This window comes from Gymnoscopelus microlampas (assembly GCF_963454915.1).
Source record: "Gymnoscopelus microlampas genome assembly, chromosome: 3".
Lineage (NCBI taxonomy): Eukaryota > Metazoa > Chordata > Actinopteri > Myctophiformes > Myctophidae > Gymnoscopelus > Gymnoscopelus microlampas.
In genome coordinates this window covers 54,447,584-54,467,814 of record NC_139940.1, presented here as the reverse complement: position 1 = coordinate 54,467,814, position 20,231 = coordinate 54,447,584, and the positions used below count along the sequence as shown (strand labels likewise).

Here is a 20,231-nt window from a genome sequence, read left to right as displayed (position 1 = left end):
AAAGTCTATCTCTGTCACATTTAGAGAACATGCACGAAAAGTTTGGGCAAGTTAATATTTTTTCCCCCTTTTCTTAATGGAGCATTCTCTTTAACATCCATGCATGAATGATATTTATACAATTATGTGTGGTATTACGTCAACATTAGTTTGGATCTATAGTGTTTTGCTCACGTTTTACAAGCTAATGTCAATATGGGTACTGTGGGAACAACTAAAAATGATGTACACCTTGACTTTCACACTTACAGTACATTTTGCATTTTGAGGTAAGAAATAAAATGGAAAAACTGTAAAACCTTTCATATGTATTTATTATTTTCGCCAAATACACGAAATGCATTTTCAATGCAAAATGATTACAATGATCTTACATTGAAGGTGTGAAAAAATCAAGCTGTTCACATCTTAGGTTCAAGAAGACTATAATAACCATGTTGGCTTAATTTCTGCTGAACAATTCACCTTTCTGTTTTAGTGTTTATTCTTCTGTTTACTGATATCTGTTTATTCCGATTCCATTTCAATGAACCTTAGTTGGAAGGGGCACATTGTTTCAAATGCATTTTTTTATTTTATATTGAAGGACTCTTTCAAAACATTCAATCCTTGTTCCGTTATGATGCTCCTTCTGACCTCTGGAACATCAGCTGGCTTGACATTATTCAGCAAATGTCTTTTCATGCTTATTTTGAAGAGCTTATTCTGTAGATTTGTTCTGCAATGTTGAGTTTTCACTTTAAATGGGAGTCGGGACCTTTAAAGAAAAGTCTTTAGATTTCTCCATTCTTCATTGACTTTACTATTTGTAAAGTGTCTCAGCTGTTTAACAGATGCGTACAGTATGTGTCCTCCTTTCAGACCAGTTAAATAGTATTTACAGTTACCCCAGTCCACATCTTTCCAAATTCATCTCTCAATTGTTCATCCGATTGTTTAACATCTCGTTCGCACTTCCTCTTGCCACTGTATTTTCTTTTCTGTGTCCCGGGTCATTTTTGTGTTCATTTGCTTAGCTTATGGACAGTTTAGTGTATTGCTCACTTACTGGGGATTTGATTTCTCATTCAAAACCATTAATGTCACTAAGAATGTCCACTTTGCATTTCTCTATACAATGTGAATGTTTGCCCTGTCTCCTGAATGTTCTCTCTTCATCTTCTTTTTTTTTACTCTTCTCTTTTCTGATACTTCAGATGATGTAGTAGGCTAAATTCTGTTCATAGCTTTGTTATGGTCAGGAAGACTATAATAACATTTGCTTGCATTCTGCTTACAAGGCAATTTCATCTGTGAATTCCATGTCCTTGTCAATTCAGAGCTGCTTGTTCCAGTACAATTTTACATTTACAATTCATATTCTTGGCATTTAGCAGATGATTTTATCCTTCCTTTCCAGTTACATTCTGTTAAATGTAACTGGAACCAAATGTCTGTTGGTTCAGATGCATTTTTCATTTCATATTGAAGGTCTTTTTCAAACCATTCAATGCTTGTTCCACTTTGATGCTCTTCCAGGCCTCTGGAACATCAGCTGGTTCGGCATTAAATTCTTCAGCAAATCGCTGATTGTATGTCGCCAGTACATACTTCCAGTAGTCAGATGCCTCTTTGGAGGGGTCTGGTGTAATGTTCCATTCTGGATAGTGAACGCGGTATTCTTTGTAAGGATGGTATTCCCCGTTAGTTTTTGAGTTGCTGAATCTACGATTACCATGCACATCTGTGGTACACAGTGATTCAACCAGCTTTTTACTTTCCCGATATCTGAAATGACCAAGTCCTTGTGGCCGATGCACAGATGCAAAATGAGTTTTATGTTCATTACCTTTTTCCTCACATGGAACTTTACAGAAGGGACATTGTTTTCCACAGCCAACCATCCGCTTGAAGAGCTCATCCTGTGGTTTGATAGGAAGGTTGTTCAGTGTTTGAGTGAGTGTTTGAGAGTTTTCAGTTTTTAAGAATTCCTTCTGGAGTTGTTCTTTTAATTCATGCAGTGATGTCTTGAGACTTTCTGTAAATGGTTGCCATCTGCTTTTTATTTGAAACAATGCTACTTTTACATCCTCCTCTGAAATTGAGATGTCCTTCACTAAGTGTTTTCGCATGTTGTCAATGAGTTTTGGGATGCTTTCATGGTTATCTGGCAAAGGAGAGCCACCCTCTCCACTTGATGCTGAGTCAATTGCTTCTATTATCTTTTGAACTATTATTGTCAGATTAATGTTCTTCAGTTTGCACAGACATTTCTTCTCTGACATCGTTGTCAGGAGGTCTTCAAGTATCCAATCCTTGATATAAATGTCATAGTTTTTCATGTACTTGAGAAAACCGCTGAAGTTTTTTCCGATGTTTTTTTCCAGCAATTCTTTTTGAAGGGAATACTGGAAGTTTGGACGTGAACTGTATTCTGCTGAATACTCAACTGTATCCACAATGTCCATTCCTAGTTTGCTGTTGATATAGACTTCCACGGCTGGTCTGATACAAGACTCAATAAAACCAGCTGCTTTACTTTTGCATCTTGCATCTTCATCTTTCTCTTTGTACAAGTCTAGAAAATCTGACAAGTACTTAATTTTGAACATCTCCAAGCGATCCTTAGGGTTATTTTTCATCAGGAATCTTTTGTGCATTTGAAGGAATTCCCTTGAAGCAATGCCGCATATGTGAAATGTCAGGTCAACATCAAACTTATTGCCTTTGATGCTTTGGCATCTGTCAATGAGGCAACTCTGTATTTTTTCCAGAAGTTCTCTTGTGAAAGTGTCATTGTAGTCTTTGTTTGTTTTTGCTGTCTCATGCACAAACCTTGTGCAACTAACAATTACACTGTCGGCGCTGTTCTGCAATTCACTTCTCAGGTCTTTTACGAAGAACTTATCCTTAATCCAAGATTTCATATCCAAGTGTTTACTGCTCACTTTAAATGGTTCTTTTCCCATTTCTAGCAAGTCTTTCTTCAGGTCTTCATTGACGTTCACATTTGTAAAGTGTTTTCTCAGCTGCGCGTGAATATTGGCATATATGTCTCGTTCTTTTAAACCAGATATATTTGCAGTTACTGCCGTCCACATCTTTTCAAACTCGTCTCTCAATTGTCCATCTGACAGTTTCAAATCTTTGAAATCACTCAGGCACTTCATCACCTGGTCTTCAATCAAATGTCTTCCTTTCTTTACAATGTCTTCAGCCCTTTTTTTGTTTATTTTGAGCTCAAGTGCATAGTCCAATTTATTTTCCACTGACTGTGTGATTTCTCTTTCAAGACTATTGATGTCATTAAAAAAGACAGCTTTGTATTTCTCTATAAGATTTACATGGTTGTCCTTCTTGCTGTAGTAGATCTGAAGTTTATCTCTCATTGTAGCTTTTTCGATCCCTATCTTTTCTGATGCTTCATATTTTTTTGATTCAACCAGCGCATTCTCATTTTCTGAAGTGGAAATCTCCACTTCTGCCTCTGTTTGCCAAGAGAGGATCTCTTTTCTGAATGCCCATTCCCACTGATTATACTCTTTGCAAAGGTTGTCATAGGCATGAGCCACAAGAGTGTTTCTGAAGCTAAAAACAAAGTTTTCATATTTCACTGCTTCCCAGAGGCTGCGCATCCATTCCAGAAAGTCAGGAATCTCTGAGGCCTCAAAGTTTTCTCCACTTTTCAGGGTCTGCAGAAGGTTATTCTTGAAATTTGATACAGCTACACTGTATCCTGTGTTCACTGCTGCCATGGGTGGTGTTCCATGCCATAATCCTGGAATGTACCATGTGTTTTTCTCGCTGTCATAATCTAGCACATCTGTGAATGATTTAATAGAAGGCTGTTTCTCCATTCCGGCTGCAATCAGTGTTGCTTCGTTGAGCTGATCCAAGAGAAGTTTTCTGTCTTTCTCGTTCTTGCTTTGGGCGGCCACTCCAGCAACATTTTGGTGTACAAAATGACAAATTGGCTTTTTGCCAAGTTCCTTCATCCTCAAGAATGCATGAGTTACTATTTGCAGGATATCTTTCATTTCTGTTGCATTCTCCATTGAAATGTTAAGAATAGTGACATCACTTAAACCAATGACCAGGGTTGCAAGCTTGTTGTCATGCTCATAGCTGTCTTCTAGTTGTGCCATCTCAGGAGACTTCAAGCCCTCTGTGTCGATGATAAGTACAAAGTCACAATTCAAGTTGCTCTTCATATCTTCTGCAATTCTGAGGAACTGCATGTGAGCTCCTCTGGTGCATCTACCACTGCTGACAGGAAACTGTACACCAAACATGGTGTTGAGCAATGTTGATTTTCCTGAACTTTGTACACCCAACACAGTCAGCACTAAGAGTCTGCTCTTACCTCCAACTTTCCTGTGGAGCTCTGTTAGCACATCTGTCACCCATCTCTCTGGTATGTTGGCGGTATCACCATCCAATAGCTCTAAAGGATATCCATCTAGGAGCATTTCTGCAGCTAGTTGAGGGAGATGACGTATCTCATCTGGAGCTTTAATGGAGCCGTGACAGGAAACCTCGTAGATTTGTCCTAGCTCTCTCATGTAATGCTCTAACCCCAAAGAGCAAGCCACAAGTTCCTGATCTATCTTTAAGATTTGTGTTTTGTCTTTTTTCTGGCAGTTCTCTTTGAAGTCAATTCGCAGTTTGGACAACTTTGTCCGTGACTGTGCATCTAGTTTGAGTTTCATCCACTTGAGAAAATAATATCTTTCCTCGTTTTTAGTTGGGGATAAGGATGCAATAAACTTCTTCATTGCTTCTGTTGATGTGTGTTTTTGATTATTACGGATTGCTAGTATTGTCTTCTGTAGCTGAGTTTTGTACACTTCTAATGCAGTCTCATGGCCAGGGTTTTGCAATCTGCATTCTTCTTTCTCTAGATTAGCTAAGTTTTTCAAATCTTCTCCTTGCAAAGGAAGCTGAGATGTCTTGTAATCTATGTTACGATCACCAATGCCTTGCATGATCTCAAAAGCTCCTGTCTTTTTGAAGTTACATTTACCTTCATCCACGCAAATGCCAATTTCATCAGCTTTTTTAGTCATGTTTTCAATTGCCATCTTTGCTGGTTCATATTTCAACAATTCCTTGATGGATGTAACTAATTTCTTTGAAAAATCTGCTATGTTCTGGCGTTTGATTCTCATATTGCATTTTGTCAGCTGTAAATCTTCAATTGTCTTCATGACAACTTTAGCATCATTGGGATTACAGACAAAGTAGAGTTTAGATATTACATCTTTTGGAAGAGACATCAATGCCTTTTGCTCAGTTTCTTCAACTTTGTCCAGGAAAATAAAGGTGGCTGTTGACACATCAGAAAGAAATTTGAATTGGTCCAATGCTTCACAAACATCTCCTCTCAAATTGGCAAAAGCGACTGGCCAATCAAATTTATTTTCTTCACCTCCGGGGAGGAACCAGCTAACCTCCACCAAACCATTGGCAATTCTTCTTGGAGTACTCCCTGCCTCCATTTCTCTGTGTACAAAAGTGTTGTGGGTCTGCTGGCCACAGCTGATAACATGATTAAGAAGTTGGGACTTTGATAAGCTACAGTTCTTAAGCCTAACAAAGGAAATGAGTGGTAGGTTTTCACAAACAATGTTGTTCTCAACAAACCCTTTAGACTCAGCCAGATCAAGTGGACGCCACTCTTTGATAATGTCCCTCAGAGCCCATAGCATTAGGGTACTCTGATTGCTACCACTACATGGTAGCAGGAGTGGAACAGAAAACTGACACATGGACATCTTGAGGGCCAGTTCCTGTTGTAAGAAGCTGTCTGCACATAGGAAGAGTGCTGTTATAAGGTCCAGAGGGTTAACTTCATTGTCTTCGTTAATTTCGTCATCATCATGATCATCATCAACATTTGCTAACCATATAGAGCTCCTGCATTTTGCGTTGATTTTCAAGAGTTTTCTTAGAAAACACCATGGTATTTCTTCAAGTGAAACAGCTTTTTCATCAGATATGTTTTTTTGGTTTATCTCCAAGAGAGATTGAAGAGTAAGCTTGTTGGGAAAGAATTTTTCCAATCCAAGTTTAGAGAGAAATTTCAGAAGACCTATGAAAAGGAAGAAAATGAAAAAGACATCTTTATAACAGCTTCCCTGACACACACACACACACACACACACACACACACACACACACACACACACACACACACACACACACACACACACACACACACACACACACACACACACACACACACACACACACGTGTGTGTTGGGTGTGTGCTCAACATTGTTGGGCAAGTTACTTACATATTATGAGGACAAAAAGCATCACAGAATAAGTGAGAGACTTTAATTATGGAGCCGCAAGTAGTGCACATATTCACGAAGGTGAATATTATGATGAGAGATGATTATTAAGATCTTATATTATAGTGTACTTGAGATAATATGGACACGAAATTATAGCATTCATTAGCCTAATTTTATCATGATCTTTGGTAGGCCTACAGTTGAAATGTGGGCTTATATAGGCCTACATGTGTTCTAAAATGCGTTATTAGACGTGGCTTCTACTTATGAACAATAACTATTGAGGCCTACCTATATAATCTACCTCAAAACCTATTTGACCAAACCACCCCCCATTTGCACATTACATTTTTTCTCTAAATCCCCCAAATCCAACCCCCTCAAGCCCAAAACCTTTTTTGCGAAATACGATTTGTCTATTTTTTTAAACCCCATCAACCTGTGAAAAATTTAAAAAAGGCAAATCGTATTTCGCAAAAAAGGTTTTGCGCTTGAGGGGGTTGGATTTGGGGGATTTAGAGAAAAAAGGTAATGTGCAAATGGGGGGTGGTTTGGTCAAATAGGTTTTGAGGTAGATTATATGGTTACATGTCATTGTTCCGACATGTCATTGTTCCGACATTACTAACCCTATCCCTAACCCTAACCCCAACTGCACGCGGAAGCCACATAGTCGTAGTAGTGGGATGTCGGACTTATGAGCAGTCACCGTTGATGGGAACGCAATTGTCAGTCTGCATGCTGTACCTGAAATATACTCTGAACATTTACCACTAGGGGGTGCTGCCAAAAATAAATAAATAACAACACAAATTAAAGTATTATTTAAAATAAATCAATATAAATCGGGCAAATGCCCGAGCATTAGCTTACTGTTTAAATGAAAAAAATATATATTAAGCTTTAATGTGTTTCTGAAGGCTTAGCAGTTCAACAAGCAAGTTTGTATTAATTATGTGGTTTCCTAGAGTTACAAGCATCTGTAAATAAATTGGAATTGAAACAATACAGCAATGCAATCGTATTAAAGGCATAGTATGTAACTTTGCCTTGTGTTTGCATAACAAAACAATGTACACAATTTGTACCGATCATTTCCCTCTATACCAGCAGTCATCAGACACTGGAGTAGTGGTATTTACCTGCAGTAACACATTGACTTCTGGCTCTAATTTGATGTTTTCACTGTTTGTTTTGGTAGGACATTTTTGGGCTCTACCAAAACAAACAGTGAAAACACCAAAATACTACCCTGGTTCCAGACAAATCTGCCATTGCAAAAAAGAAATTGCTACACAGTGATATTAGTCTGGCCATGCCAGGCTACCAAAATACAGTGAGAAAGCAGTGTGTCTCTGCAGGTAAACACCACCACACTACTCCAGTGGCTGATAGCTGCTGGTATAGAAAAAAATGATTGGTGAACAAAAAAAAAGATTGTTTTGTTTTGTAAACACAGGGCAAAGTTGCATACGATAACATTTAATTGTACTTGTACTTTGTAATACTTAAATGTTTTTAAAGCAAATTCTCTTGTACTTTAACTTGAGTAAAATGTTTGACTGAACAACGTTTACTTGTAGTTGAGTAATATTTGACCAGGAGTATCTATACTTTAACTCAAGTACTGGGGTTGAGTACACCACTGGTTGAGTACGCCACTGGTCGTATATTACAGTATATGAGTCTTTAGCAACAGCTGTCACTATTATTATCCATTTGTAATCCATTAACTGAGATTTTCATCCTTAAACTAAAAAAAAAAATTGTTATCGTCAATCTGTAACTGCTAATAATGTCAAAATATTTCCACAATTTGCAAATAGCCTACCCCCATTTGATTCCCTCAAAACGCCGAAAATGCATGAATGTTTAAACTATAAAACTATAATGTAACATTTACTGTATACCTAAGTATCTAGAAAAGGTATGTATATGGTATATGAAATTTCTGTATTTGGTTCAGAAATTTAACAATTCTATGTAGCCTATCCACATACAACATACAATGGCAACATTTTATTCTGACGGCTGGATATTTATGAATATATTTCTCAGCATTACATTATCATCCAAAGATTAAAAAAAATGCATGGCATTGTTGCTCATTATGTTCCAAAGTGTTAAACTACATAATATGCCAACATTATAATATAATATTTATCATTATAGCCTACACACATTTGTGTTGCATTTGTTCATTATAGCTCGCAATTTCTCCAATAATTGTCCTAATTGTCAATTACTTTAACTTTTCCCATGCTTACCTCATGACAAAAGGTAAGACATTAATAATAATAACATGTTAGTGATGACAACTATTCAATCCAAAACTCACTGGTATATGTATCTTTATAGAGTAATGTATGCTGTACCTTGATGGTCTTCTGTTGGTTTGTCCATTCTAAATACGTCTGTCATTCCCCCATGCTTCACTACCAAGAAAGAAAAATATAAAGTATTTTGTTAAAACATTGACTGTAGCATGCAAATTATTATTACCATTATTGACTGAAGCATACACATTATTATTATTTACTGTATTACTATTATTATTGTAGGAAGAATGTTTAAATGGAGCTGACAATAAATATGTCTATCCGTAATAAAAATGCTCAGTAAGAGAGGCCCATTTCAAACAATATGATAAAGATCCTGTAAGTCATTAATGACTTCATATCTCAAAATAATGATAATAGTTAATGAGACGCCTTCTCAAAATAATTCTGTATCCAAAACTATTGACTTAGAAACTAGAAATAATGAGAAACCTTCTAAAAATAATTTCTATCTCAAAATACTGACTCAGTATCTCAAAAACAATTCTCAAAATAATGTGTTAATACCTCAAAATAAAATGTTGTGGTATACTAACTCTGATATTAAGTCATTATTCTGAGAAGGTTTCTCATAATGAATTACAGTATCTTTATTTTTTACTATAAACATAAGTATATTTTTTGTCACAACAAATCTATTGAATGTTGGTCATCAATCGTCTGTCAGCTTTTACTTATTTAACAGACAATGGTAAATGATGTAGGTTATTTATATAGTGCCTTCATCCAAAGTGCTTTACAATGTGCATCCATTCACACACACACACACACACACACACACACACACACACACACACACACACACACACACACACACACACACACACACACACACACACACACACACACACACACACACACACACACACACAAATAAAAGTGCGGTGGGAGAGTGCCCTTACCGCACTTTTATTTTACCTCTGGGGCGGAATCTGCCAATGCTTTGTCAATGTAAATGCATGGATTCTTGGAAAAAAATCCTCAAGACCATGAATCCACGCATTTGCATTGACAAAGCATTGGCAGATTCCACCCCAGAGGTAAAATAAAAGTGCGGTGGGAGCCCTTACGTCATTATTCTGAGGTTTCTCATAATGAATTATAGTATCTTTATTTTTTATCTTTTACTTTCTCCACATTGTCAGAAATGGGCTTCCATATAGACCAATTATTTGTTTACTAACATTGAGCCTGGACGCACAGGTGATTGTTTCACGCAATCAATTCCCAACCTGTTTCGGGGTGCACTGGTTTCAGCACACCCCAACCCCCTCTTGTGTGTGTTGGCTAGTGAGACGCGTCCTAACGAGACCTGATATAATGGGTTTCGTTGCGCGCATACTGGCTGCACGCAGCCAGTATGACGTCGTCTGTTAAGGGGTCTATTATAGGCTACCTAAAAAAAATCTAGTAAGTTTGTTTTTTGTCACAACAAATCTATTGAATGTTGGTCATCAATCATCTGTCAGCTTTTACTCATTTAACAGACAATGGTAAATGATGTACAGTAGGTTATTTATATAGCGCCTTCATCCAAAGTGCTTTACAGGCACAGGCACATGCACAGGCACAGGCACAGGCACAGGCACAGGCACAGGCACAGGCACAGGCACAGGCACAGGCACAGGCACACGCACACGCACACGCACACGCACACGCACACGCACACGCACACACGCACACATTGTCACCTTCCTAAAATAATGTCATTTTATGAGATTTTGTTTTGTTTGTTGACTAAATCATCTCTTTATGCCACTGGCCAGCTCTGGCAAAAAAAAAAGGCCTAAGTCTGGTGTAAGTCACTTACTCAGTCAGGTTTACAATGTCCTAAGTCAAAACAAAAAGTCATTTAATCCTCTTATGTTACATAACTGACAGACAGTGTTATTTGTATTGTATGTCAATAGTCATATATTGTTAAAAAAAAAAAAATGGTGAAATAACTAAGAGATATCATATAGTTTGTTATGGTTCAGTTTTTTTCTGTTTTCTTTCAAACTTAAAAAAATGACACAGGCCATTATTTAAGCAAGGTGACGGCATTCACACACAAACGGCAGAGGAAACAAGGCACCAACCTGCTCAGAGCAGTTAGGCGTTCAGTGTCTTGCCCAACGACACTTTGACACAAAGCCAGGAGGAGCAGGGGATCGCACCGGGAACCAGACGGACACTCTGCTTCCTGGGCACCGCAGCACTAACAAATACAATTTAGGAAATCAACCAATGAATTAAATCAATTATGAACTTGAGTGTACAAAATGTAAACTACCACATGTTGATGCAAATGTTATGATTCTAAATCTTACACAGCAAGTGCACAATCAAATCTGGCCATACAGTATGTACATCAACTCACAAAGAATGGCATAGCAGCAAAATAGCAACAATATTCTATTTTACCAAATCTTACCTATAGTAGCTGAGAGGTGCAGTGTACCATTACTTTATCCAAAACTATTGACTTATTAACTAGAAATTATGAAAAACGTTCTCAAAATAATGACTCAGTATCTCAAAAACAATTAGAAATGTTCTAAAAAATAATGTATCAGTACCTCAAACACATTTTTTGAGGTATACTAACTTGGATATTAAGTCATTATTCTGAGAAGGTTTCTCATAATGAATTAGTGTTTATTTTAATTTCTTCTCCACATTGTCAGAAATGGGCTTCCATATTATAGTCTACCTAAAAGTCTAGTAAGTTCATTCTTTTTCACAACAAATCTATTGAATGTTGTTCATCAATCGTCTGTCAGCTTTTACTAATTTAACAGACAATGGTAAATGATGTAGGTTATTTATATAGCGCCTCCATCCAAAGTGCTTTACAATGTGCGCACACACACACACACACACACACACACACACACACACACACACACACACACACACACACACACACACACATACACACACACACCGTCACCTTTCTAAAACCAGTAAGACTCCCTAATCGGGAGATAAGCGACCGTAGGTCACATGTATACAGAAGAGGGCTGTAACGGCGATTGGTTCCTAGTTGTGTGGGCAATGGATAGTTTTGTTTGGTGGTCTAAATGTGGGGTTAGCTGTGACATGGTGGCGTTTATGTGGGCAGAAAACGTGTAATGTGTAGTTGTTGCAAATGGGTAACAGAGTGAATGCTGAGAAATACGACTGGCACAGATCGAGGGATTGTTTGTGGGGGGCAAGCCCCCGAGTTACGGCATTTTATGTGAGCTGCAGTGGCAGGGGGTCCTCCACTGGGGGCGCCACCACTTTTGCATCCGTTCTGGAGCACCAGGAGTGGGTGGTCCCCGGGAATGCCCCGTGAGCAGCCCCGTTGCGGTGGTCATTTGGTAATTTGTCCACATGTGCTCATTTTTTACACTTGGGGGTCCCCGAGGCAGCTGGGGGTCCCTGGAGCTCCGGGGGTCCTTGGAGGGTGTAGTTTGGCAGGTAAGGAGTGTGTGTGCAAAATGTGGCATGGATCGGGGCAATGGGTGCGGAGATGTGAGCAGGGCAAAAGTGTGACGTGTGTGACGGAGTGACGGAGTGACGGACGGACACCTGGAGCAGCTTTCTGTAGTAAGTGCGACCTACGGTCGCAATAATGTAATTTTTTGAGAAAAAATATATTTTTGCCTAAATCAGTCAATTTTTTTTAAACAGCGTTATTTGTATTATATGTCAATAGTCATATATTGTTATAAACCTTTTTGATGAAATGATTACAAAATATCATATAGTTTGTTTTGGTTCAATTTTTTCAGTTTTCTTTATAACTTAAAACAATGACACAGGCCATTATTTAAGCAAGGTGACGGCATTCACACACAAACGGCAGAGGAAACAAGGCACCAACCTGCTCAGAGCAGTTAGGCGTTCAGTGTCTTGCACAAGGACACTTTTACACAAAGCCAGGAGGAGCAGGGGATCGCACCGGGAACCAGACGGACACTCTACTTCCTGGGCACCGCAGAACTAACAAATACAATCTAGGAAATCAACCAATGAATGAAATCAATTATGAACTTGAGTGAACAAAATGTAAACTACCACATGTTGATGCAAATGTTATGATTCTAAATCTTACACAGCAAGTGCACAATCAAATCTGGCCATAAAGTATTACATCAACTCACAAAGAATGGCATAGCAGAAAAATAGCAACAATATTTTACCTATAGTAGCTATAGTAACTTACCTATAGTAGCTGAGAGGTGGATTGTTGAGACTCAGGAGCCTTAAGGTTCTCAAGTGGGGAGATGGGTTGGATAAGGCTTAATATACAGTATTATCAGTGGGTGAGTAGGAGGTGGATTCTTTCATGACCAATCAAATGATAGCTTTTCATAGAGCTGTGCTACAATGTGTGCAACAATGCAGGTAATTGTCACGGAAGCACCAGTTTGTCAAGGGCAAACTGGTGTCCTTGTGTGGGAGGTGCAGAGTCATCCACAACAAACCTATGGTACCTCAAAAGACCGCAAGGAGACTATCAATGATTCACGAATAACATAATAGAGAGAAATATATGATATGATCCATGAAGTAATAAATGATGTTGTTTCCCAGAAGCTATCAATGATCTTTTGTGATTTACCACATGAACTCTTGCATAACTATTCTTTGCAAGTCATATTAGTCCAACATTCAGCAAAAATAGCAGAGATACAAGCCCACAACACATTGTGAGCTTGTAGATCTGCTATTTTAAGCGCAGAGATTTGGTATAAAGGGAAAAAGGAGTGGTCAGAGTATAGACCTGTGGGGGATACTGTTTAAAGGAGTAGTTCACCCAAAAAAATGACTTATTTTCTATCAATTGCACGCCCCATGAAGCCTTGAATTCATGGATTTATTTTTGTTTTTGTGGCATTCCTAAGACAATAATTTGATTCCCATCTCCTACCGGCTAATGTATCCGGTAGGAGACACAAAGTAGATTATTTGTGTCTCCTACCGGATACACACCCGGTCATCAAATTATTGGCTTAGGAATGCCCCAAAAAAAAAAAGAAATCCATGAATTCAAGGCTTCATGGGGTGTGCAATTGATAGAAAATATGTCATTTTTTGGGTGAACTCCTCCTTTAACATAGTAGAGTGTAAGTGGTTAAGTGTCATCCAACTTGGCTAAAGGACAATTTATGGAGTTTCTCTTAGTCAAAGTAAGTCAAAATAGTCAGTCAAAAGGTTGAAGAGTTGAAAAAGAACATACAAGAAGTGACAATAGGTTCACTATAAGTTCAAACAGACATAATCACAAATGTTTATATCACTAAAAACACCAGTAAAATATTTATTCAAGGGGTCTCAGTCAATGAGCTTTTAGACACTTTAATTTCTAAAACCCAATTCATTTGTATAATTACAAATACTAATTGATCCCTACTTGATCCCTTAATAATACCAAGAACGTGGAGCATGCCACTGCAGTTCTTGATTGAGTAAAATATTTATTCAAGGGGCCTCAGTCAATGAGCTTGTAGATATATAATTTCATTAAAACAAATATATATATATTCATTTGTAATTTAATTACAAATGCTAATATCAATACATATACATATATACTAATACCAAGAACGTGGAGCATGCCACTCCAGTTCTTAGGCTCTGTGTATGCCAAAGAATTGGTTTCAAAATAATACCGTTGGTTTATGAATGGTTTAGGGAAGGGGTCTTCAACATTCAGGCCAAGGATCCCTTAGCTGAGAGATTAAGCAGGGACCCAGGGACGTGCTGGCAACTGGGAAATTTGGGACAATTCCAGAACGGCCGCGCCATTCCAGGCCGACCAGGCCGGCCGTTAAAAATATATGTACTGTATATATATATAATCTTTTTTTCTTAAAAAAAAAAAACTTTTTTTCTCCACTTTTTGGGTCTGCTCCACTCCACTGCCCACAAAGTAAATATAACTCCACTCCACGGCCCACAAAGTAAATATAACTCCACTCCACGGCCCACAAAGTAAATATAACTCCACTCCACGGCCCACAAAGTAAATATAACTCCACTCCACGGCCCACAAAGTAAATATAACTCCACTCCACGGCCCACAAAGTAAATATAACCACATTACCTCCAGTATTTTATCATTATTGTACATTGTACACATGTTTGACAGCACTATCATCAGTGTAAAGGCCTTTGCAGACAGGGTGCGATTATTCGCACGGAAAATACGGACAATATCATTTTTTAAATGAACACATGGTTCTCAATGACCTCATGCACACCCAGTGCGGCGATGCGATGCGGCGATGCTTTTTTGTTTTCAATCGAACCCAGTTCGATTCGTGCGTCTTTTCGCATGCGGTAAAAACTGATTGACTAATCGCACCCTGTGTGCAAAGGCCTTTAATGTATGTTTATTTGTTGGTTTGATTGAAAAACTAATTAAATCCACACACCAGTACTACATTCCCATGTTGTAGATTTTTTTTGGTAACATTTCGAAACGGGAGGATCCTCCACGTACCTTAATGATACACAGTGGCCGAGCAGACAGACAGCTTAAATGCAGTGTGATCCCCACACCTGTGACCATTCAGCCATCAGTTGTTGTTTTTTTACTTTCAGGGGTCTTCAACGTTTTTCAGATCCTTAGCTGAGAGTTGAGATGAAGCAGGGACCCTCACTTGTTTTTTTTTTACACATTAACTACTCTATTAATATGTTGGATTGATTTTAATGTGTATTTCCAGACATTTAAACCTCCCTCAATATTTAGTAAACTTGACCGTTGGCTCTATACTTACTCTTTCCCCCCCTCTACATCTAAACCTCTTTGCCGAAAACAGGCGATCTACAAGCTGTTGCGAGCTTGTAGATCTGCTATTTTCAGCTTCCCTCAGGATAGGGATGTGAGGGTTGAAGCTCCTATCACACAAAGATTTTGGTGGCCCCCCTGTAGTAATTCTGAGGACCCCCTATTGAAGACCCCTGCCTTAAAGTTTACAAGAGACGCATCTTTAGCTTTAATAGCTCCGATTTATATAGTGCTTTCTAAGTACCCAAAGTCGCTTTACCCAAATAAAGGAAGGAACCAACTTTATGAAGAAAGAAACTAAAACAATAGCTTCATGACGGCTATTATACAGCCAGAGTTCTTCTGTGCATGTCTTTTTAAAATGTTGGGCAACAACTAAACAAGATTGTGTGAAATGTATTGGGACATGTTTTTTAGAATTATCAATGTCATAGCACTAAGGATTGATTGATGGCTGAATGGCCACAGCTGTTGGGGTCATCACACACTGAATTTAGAGCCTCCCGGCTCAAAACGCTACCGAAGAAATTCCAATACATGGGAACGTAATACTGGTGTGTGGATTTTAATACTTTTCCTATACTGTTTGATGCAGCACCCAGCCCAGCTGGTTATAGGATGTGTGTCCTTTGTCTTTTTCTCATTTTTGTTGGTTTGTTTGCATATTACCTTTTCTATTAATATGTTGGATTCATATTAATGTGTATTTTCAGATATTTAATCACTTATACCCTCAATACTTGACCTACTTCACACACGTACGTGTGTGTGTGTGTGTGTGTGTGTGTGTGTGTGTGTGTGTGTGTGTGTGTGTGTGTGTGTGTGTGTGTGTGTGTGTGTGTGTGTGTGTGTGTGTGTGTGTGTGTGTATATGATTTCATTTCGTAGTGTGAAAACTACAACGATATATGACAGCCTATTTCAAGAAAGAGACTCCTGTAGTGTGAAATGCTTAACGATCAGGTGACTCCCTGACCACTTTAAAAGTCCTACAGTGTGTACCTGCCTTAACCCACATCTCCGATCCAGCTCCCCTGGCAGTATGCCCACACATCCTCTAAACTGGAATCTGCCTGTGCCCAACCTTTGATGCATGGTTTATGATTTACATACTAGAGAGAACATAAAATGATAAATAATAATGGTTAACATGATGTATATTATTATGGAAAACTGTGTAATATCATGGCCTATTATAACGATTATGTCACTCAGGATGTTGGTCCATACTTAAGTAGAACCAATGTCAGGCTAGATAGATAGATAGATAGATAAATAGATAGATAGATACTTTATTTGTCCTTATGCGGAAATTCATTTTGTGCCAAGCAGCCATCAGGATACAAAAAATCACATAACATAATTACAAAATACATACAAGTAGACAAGGCAACCAGTCATGGTTCAAGAGGCCTCACATTACATTTCATTTTATGCACAGAACTGAGATGGGGCCTGTTTGTTCAGGAGTCCTATACTTGTAGGGACAAATGATCTTGAAGGCCTAGCCTGCAACATTGGCACTGTGTACCGTCGTCCTGATGGTAAAAGGTGGTATTGACTGTATAACGGGTGCGTTCTATCCCTAGCAATAGCTCTCCCCTTCCTAAGCACCCGGGTCTCATACATTGCTGCCATACTCTCATGTCGTACCCCAGCTATCTTGCTGGATACATTGATGATTTTATGGAGTTTGTTCTTATTAACCAATGATAATGAGCCATACCAGGAAACAAAACAGAAAGTCAGTGCACTCTCCACGAAGGATCGATGGAAGATTACCATTACACTTTTTTCCACGTCATACTGTCTCAGTCTGCGCATAAAATGCAGCCTCTGCTGACCTTTCTTATAGATGGCATCAGTGTTGGAATTCCATGTCAGCTTGGAATCAATTGTTGTACCCAAATACTTGTATTCCTCAACAGTCGCCACCCCATCCCCATCAATAACTATTTGCTGGTGTGCATGAGCACTAGTCCTAAAATCAAATATAACCTCCTTAGTTTTCTTAATATTCAATTGAAGGAAGTTACTCTTGCACCAACCAGCAAACTCATCCACTGTTCTTCGGTAGCCCATCTCATCGTTCTCAATCAGACCAACAATAGCTGTGTCGTCGGCAAATTTAACGATACAGGTGTTATCTGAGTCACTCCTACAGTCGCTTGTGTACAGAGTGAACAATACCGGTGAGATCACGCTCCCTTGCGGAGCCCCCGTGTTGGTTGTAATAGGGAGAGATATTGCTTTATTCACCCTGACATGTTGTACCCGATCAGTCAGGAAGGACTCCACCCATCTGATGATATTGGTGTTAACACCGAGGTCATACAGTTTCCCCATCAAAATATGAGGTCTCATCGTGTTAAATGCCGAAGAAAAGTCTACAAAAAGTACCCGAGCATATTGTGTCTTTTTTGGTTGGTCTAGATGATAATAGATCTTATTAAGCATAAGAAGAAGAGCATCATCAGTGCCCCTCCCCTTTCTATATGCAAACTGCAAGGGGTCCATTTCATGTTGACGCACATTACTGAGGAGGTCATTTAAAATAATGCGCTCCAAGCTTTTGATTATCAGTGATGTCAAGGCAACTGGCCGATAGTCGTTAAGGACTTTGGGATTGGACATTTTCGGCACTGGAACTATAAGTGAAGTTTTCCACGCTTTTGGAATGTAGTGCGTATCTACTGATAACTGGAACATGTGTCTCAGTACAGGGCTGAGCTGTTCCCTACACTCCTTCAGCACATAACCCCTAATCCCATCGGGACCCGGTGCTTTGCGTGGGTTAATTCCTTTGAGGGTTCTACACACCTCCTCCTCTGTTATTAAAAGTGATTGACCACTGCCAAATTGGTCCTTTAACAAATCACGTTCAACAGAAAAATCTGAGGTATCAAATCTGCCATAAAAAGTATTTAATTCATTGGCAAAAGACAGATCGTCACTAGTGTTGATGACCTCTTTCTTTTCTTTTATTCCTACCATTGTATATGTGACAGGGTCAAAGCAGGGGGGTGAAACCAAATTGTAACATTTTTTATTGATGATGAAAAACCTGTATTACGCACTTAAAAACATCATTCTCTTAACTATATTTCTGCACTGCATGTTTTATGGTTGACAATGTATTTCCCCCCGGTCCCCGAGCCACTTGACATTGGACTCCCCTATAGGCTGTGTGACATTGGCCTTGTGACAGCGGACGGCCAATGTCCCCAGGTCACGCTGGTGGCAGAGCGAATGAGGGCGGAGTAGGGTGTGGCCCACCTTATTCAAAAGTGAGCGCGAGCCACTTGGACAGCAGAGAGACAGGCATACAGGGCAGTGTGGAAGTGACAGCCAGAAGGGACGGTTGTGCACAGGAGGAGCAGACATACCACGGAGCAGAGGTGGGGAATACGGTGATCGCGGCACGTACCAAGCCACCAGCAGCGGACGGTGAGCAGACGGCGCAGTAGCAGCAGAGACGGGGAGGACAGACAGACGAACCAAGGAACGGAGGAGAGGTCCAGTGGCGATAACGTTGCGCGCTTCACACCCTCAAAGCCAGACGTACAGTCTGGCGGGCGAGTAAGTGTCCTTCTATGCAACGTTACCTTTATAAACCCACGGTCCTAAACCTCATATGTGAAATATACCTGAACAGATGAACTGGTTCTAGTTTCTATGATTGCAGGCAATACGCACGAAGACAAGAAGAGACAGTGATTCCTGGCCTAAACCCCCGCTCCAGTTAAACCCCATATAAGGACATTCCCACCTTTTGCATTGAACCGTGATGAGTATATGACATATAGCAATTGAATTGGCACTTGGCACTTTACTGCTTCAGTAATAGTTGGCACTTTAACGCTAAATTCATTATTTATTTGCTATAGTTTGCACAAGCCCTGTCTGTTTTTAGTGTTTGGTGATTGTCTGTATTCCTGTATTTTAGTTAGTTAGTGGGCGCATTAGGAGGTTGAGGTTTTAGAATTAGTGTTATATTTTGTTTATGCTTTTCAATATTTTATGGCTTATAGACGCCACTGTATTAGCTTAATAAAATAGATTACCTTTTTATACAAACCTGTTTCCGTCCAGCTTTCTCCAAGGGATATGTGTTGAAGTGTTGTTCTCATTTAAAAGTATTGTACTTACCTGGGTAAACTCGAACCTGTGAATAGCCTAAGAAAGAGTGTTACAGAGGACCCTACCTCTTAAATAAAAAGGTGGCGTAGTCTTGCAGTACCTAACAAACAGTATTATTCTCACAGTAATTACGCACCCCGCACTTTACCGTGCAACTGATATTTTATTGTTGTGAGTTTAATGTGTATTGTTATTTATTTATTATTGAGACAAAGTAAAGAGTGTCAGCATTCTAAAAAGAAGTGGCAAGTTACATGTGACAACCTGGCCACCGTCACATATTTGGCGTAGCGCGGCAGGACTGGGTAGAGAACAACACAAAATCCCTAAGAGAAACTGTATTGAAATTTTGCTGTTTTGCTGCTGTTTGTTTTGTTTTGTTTGGTTGAATCAAGAAAGTAATGATGATGATGCCAGTGTATCCAGGGGCACCGTGGCTACCTAAGTTTTCGGGCATAGAAGGTGAGGAGAAATACAGGGAATGGAGAGAACAGATTAAAGGATTATTGGGCACTCAGGATTTAACAGAGGAGAAAAAAGTTGCTTTTGTAGTACAGACCCTTACTGAGGAAGCTAAGCGACAAATTAGTGTAATTGACAAGGAAGATCGCAATACAGTGGCCAAAGTCTTTAAATGTTTAGACACGTTGTATAAAACATCTGTTTCTGCTTCCCAAGCTCGTGCCTTGTTCTATGGCTGTGCGC

At 39.1% G+C, this 20,231-nt stretch overlaps 1 protein-coding gene across 1 annotated transcript; it reads right to left on the bottom strand.

Annotated features, from left to right (window-relative positions):
* Nucleotides 1–1,201: 1,201 nt before the first annotated feature.
* On the bottom strand, nucleotides 1,202–8,708 carry LOC311042436 (up-regulator of cell proliferation-like). Its single transcript, XM_084053169.1, has 2 exons — nucleotides 8,655–8,708; nucleotides 1,202–6,070 (listed from the first exon to the last, which is right to left on the bottom strand). The coding sequence occupies exons 1-2, from the start codon at nucleotides 8,698–8,700 to the stop codon at nucleotides 1,455–1,457; spliced, it is 4,662 nt and encodes a 1,553-aa protein (XP_083909295.1). The 5' UTR covers nucleotides 8,701–8,708; the 3' UTR covers nucleotides 1,202–1,454.
* Between the last annotated feature and the right edge of the window lie 11,523 nt (nucleotides 8,709–20,231).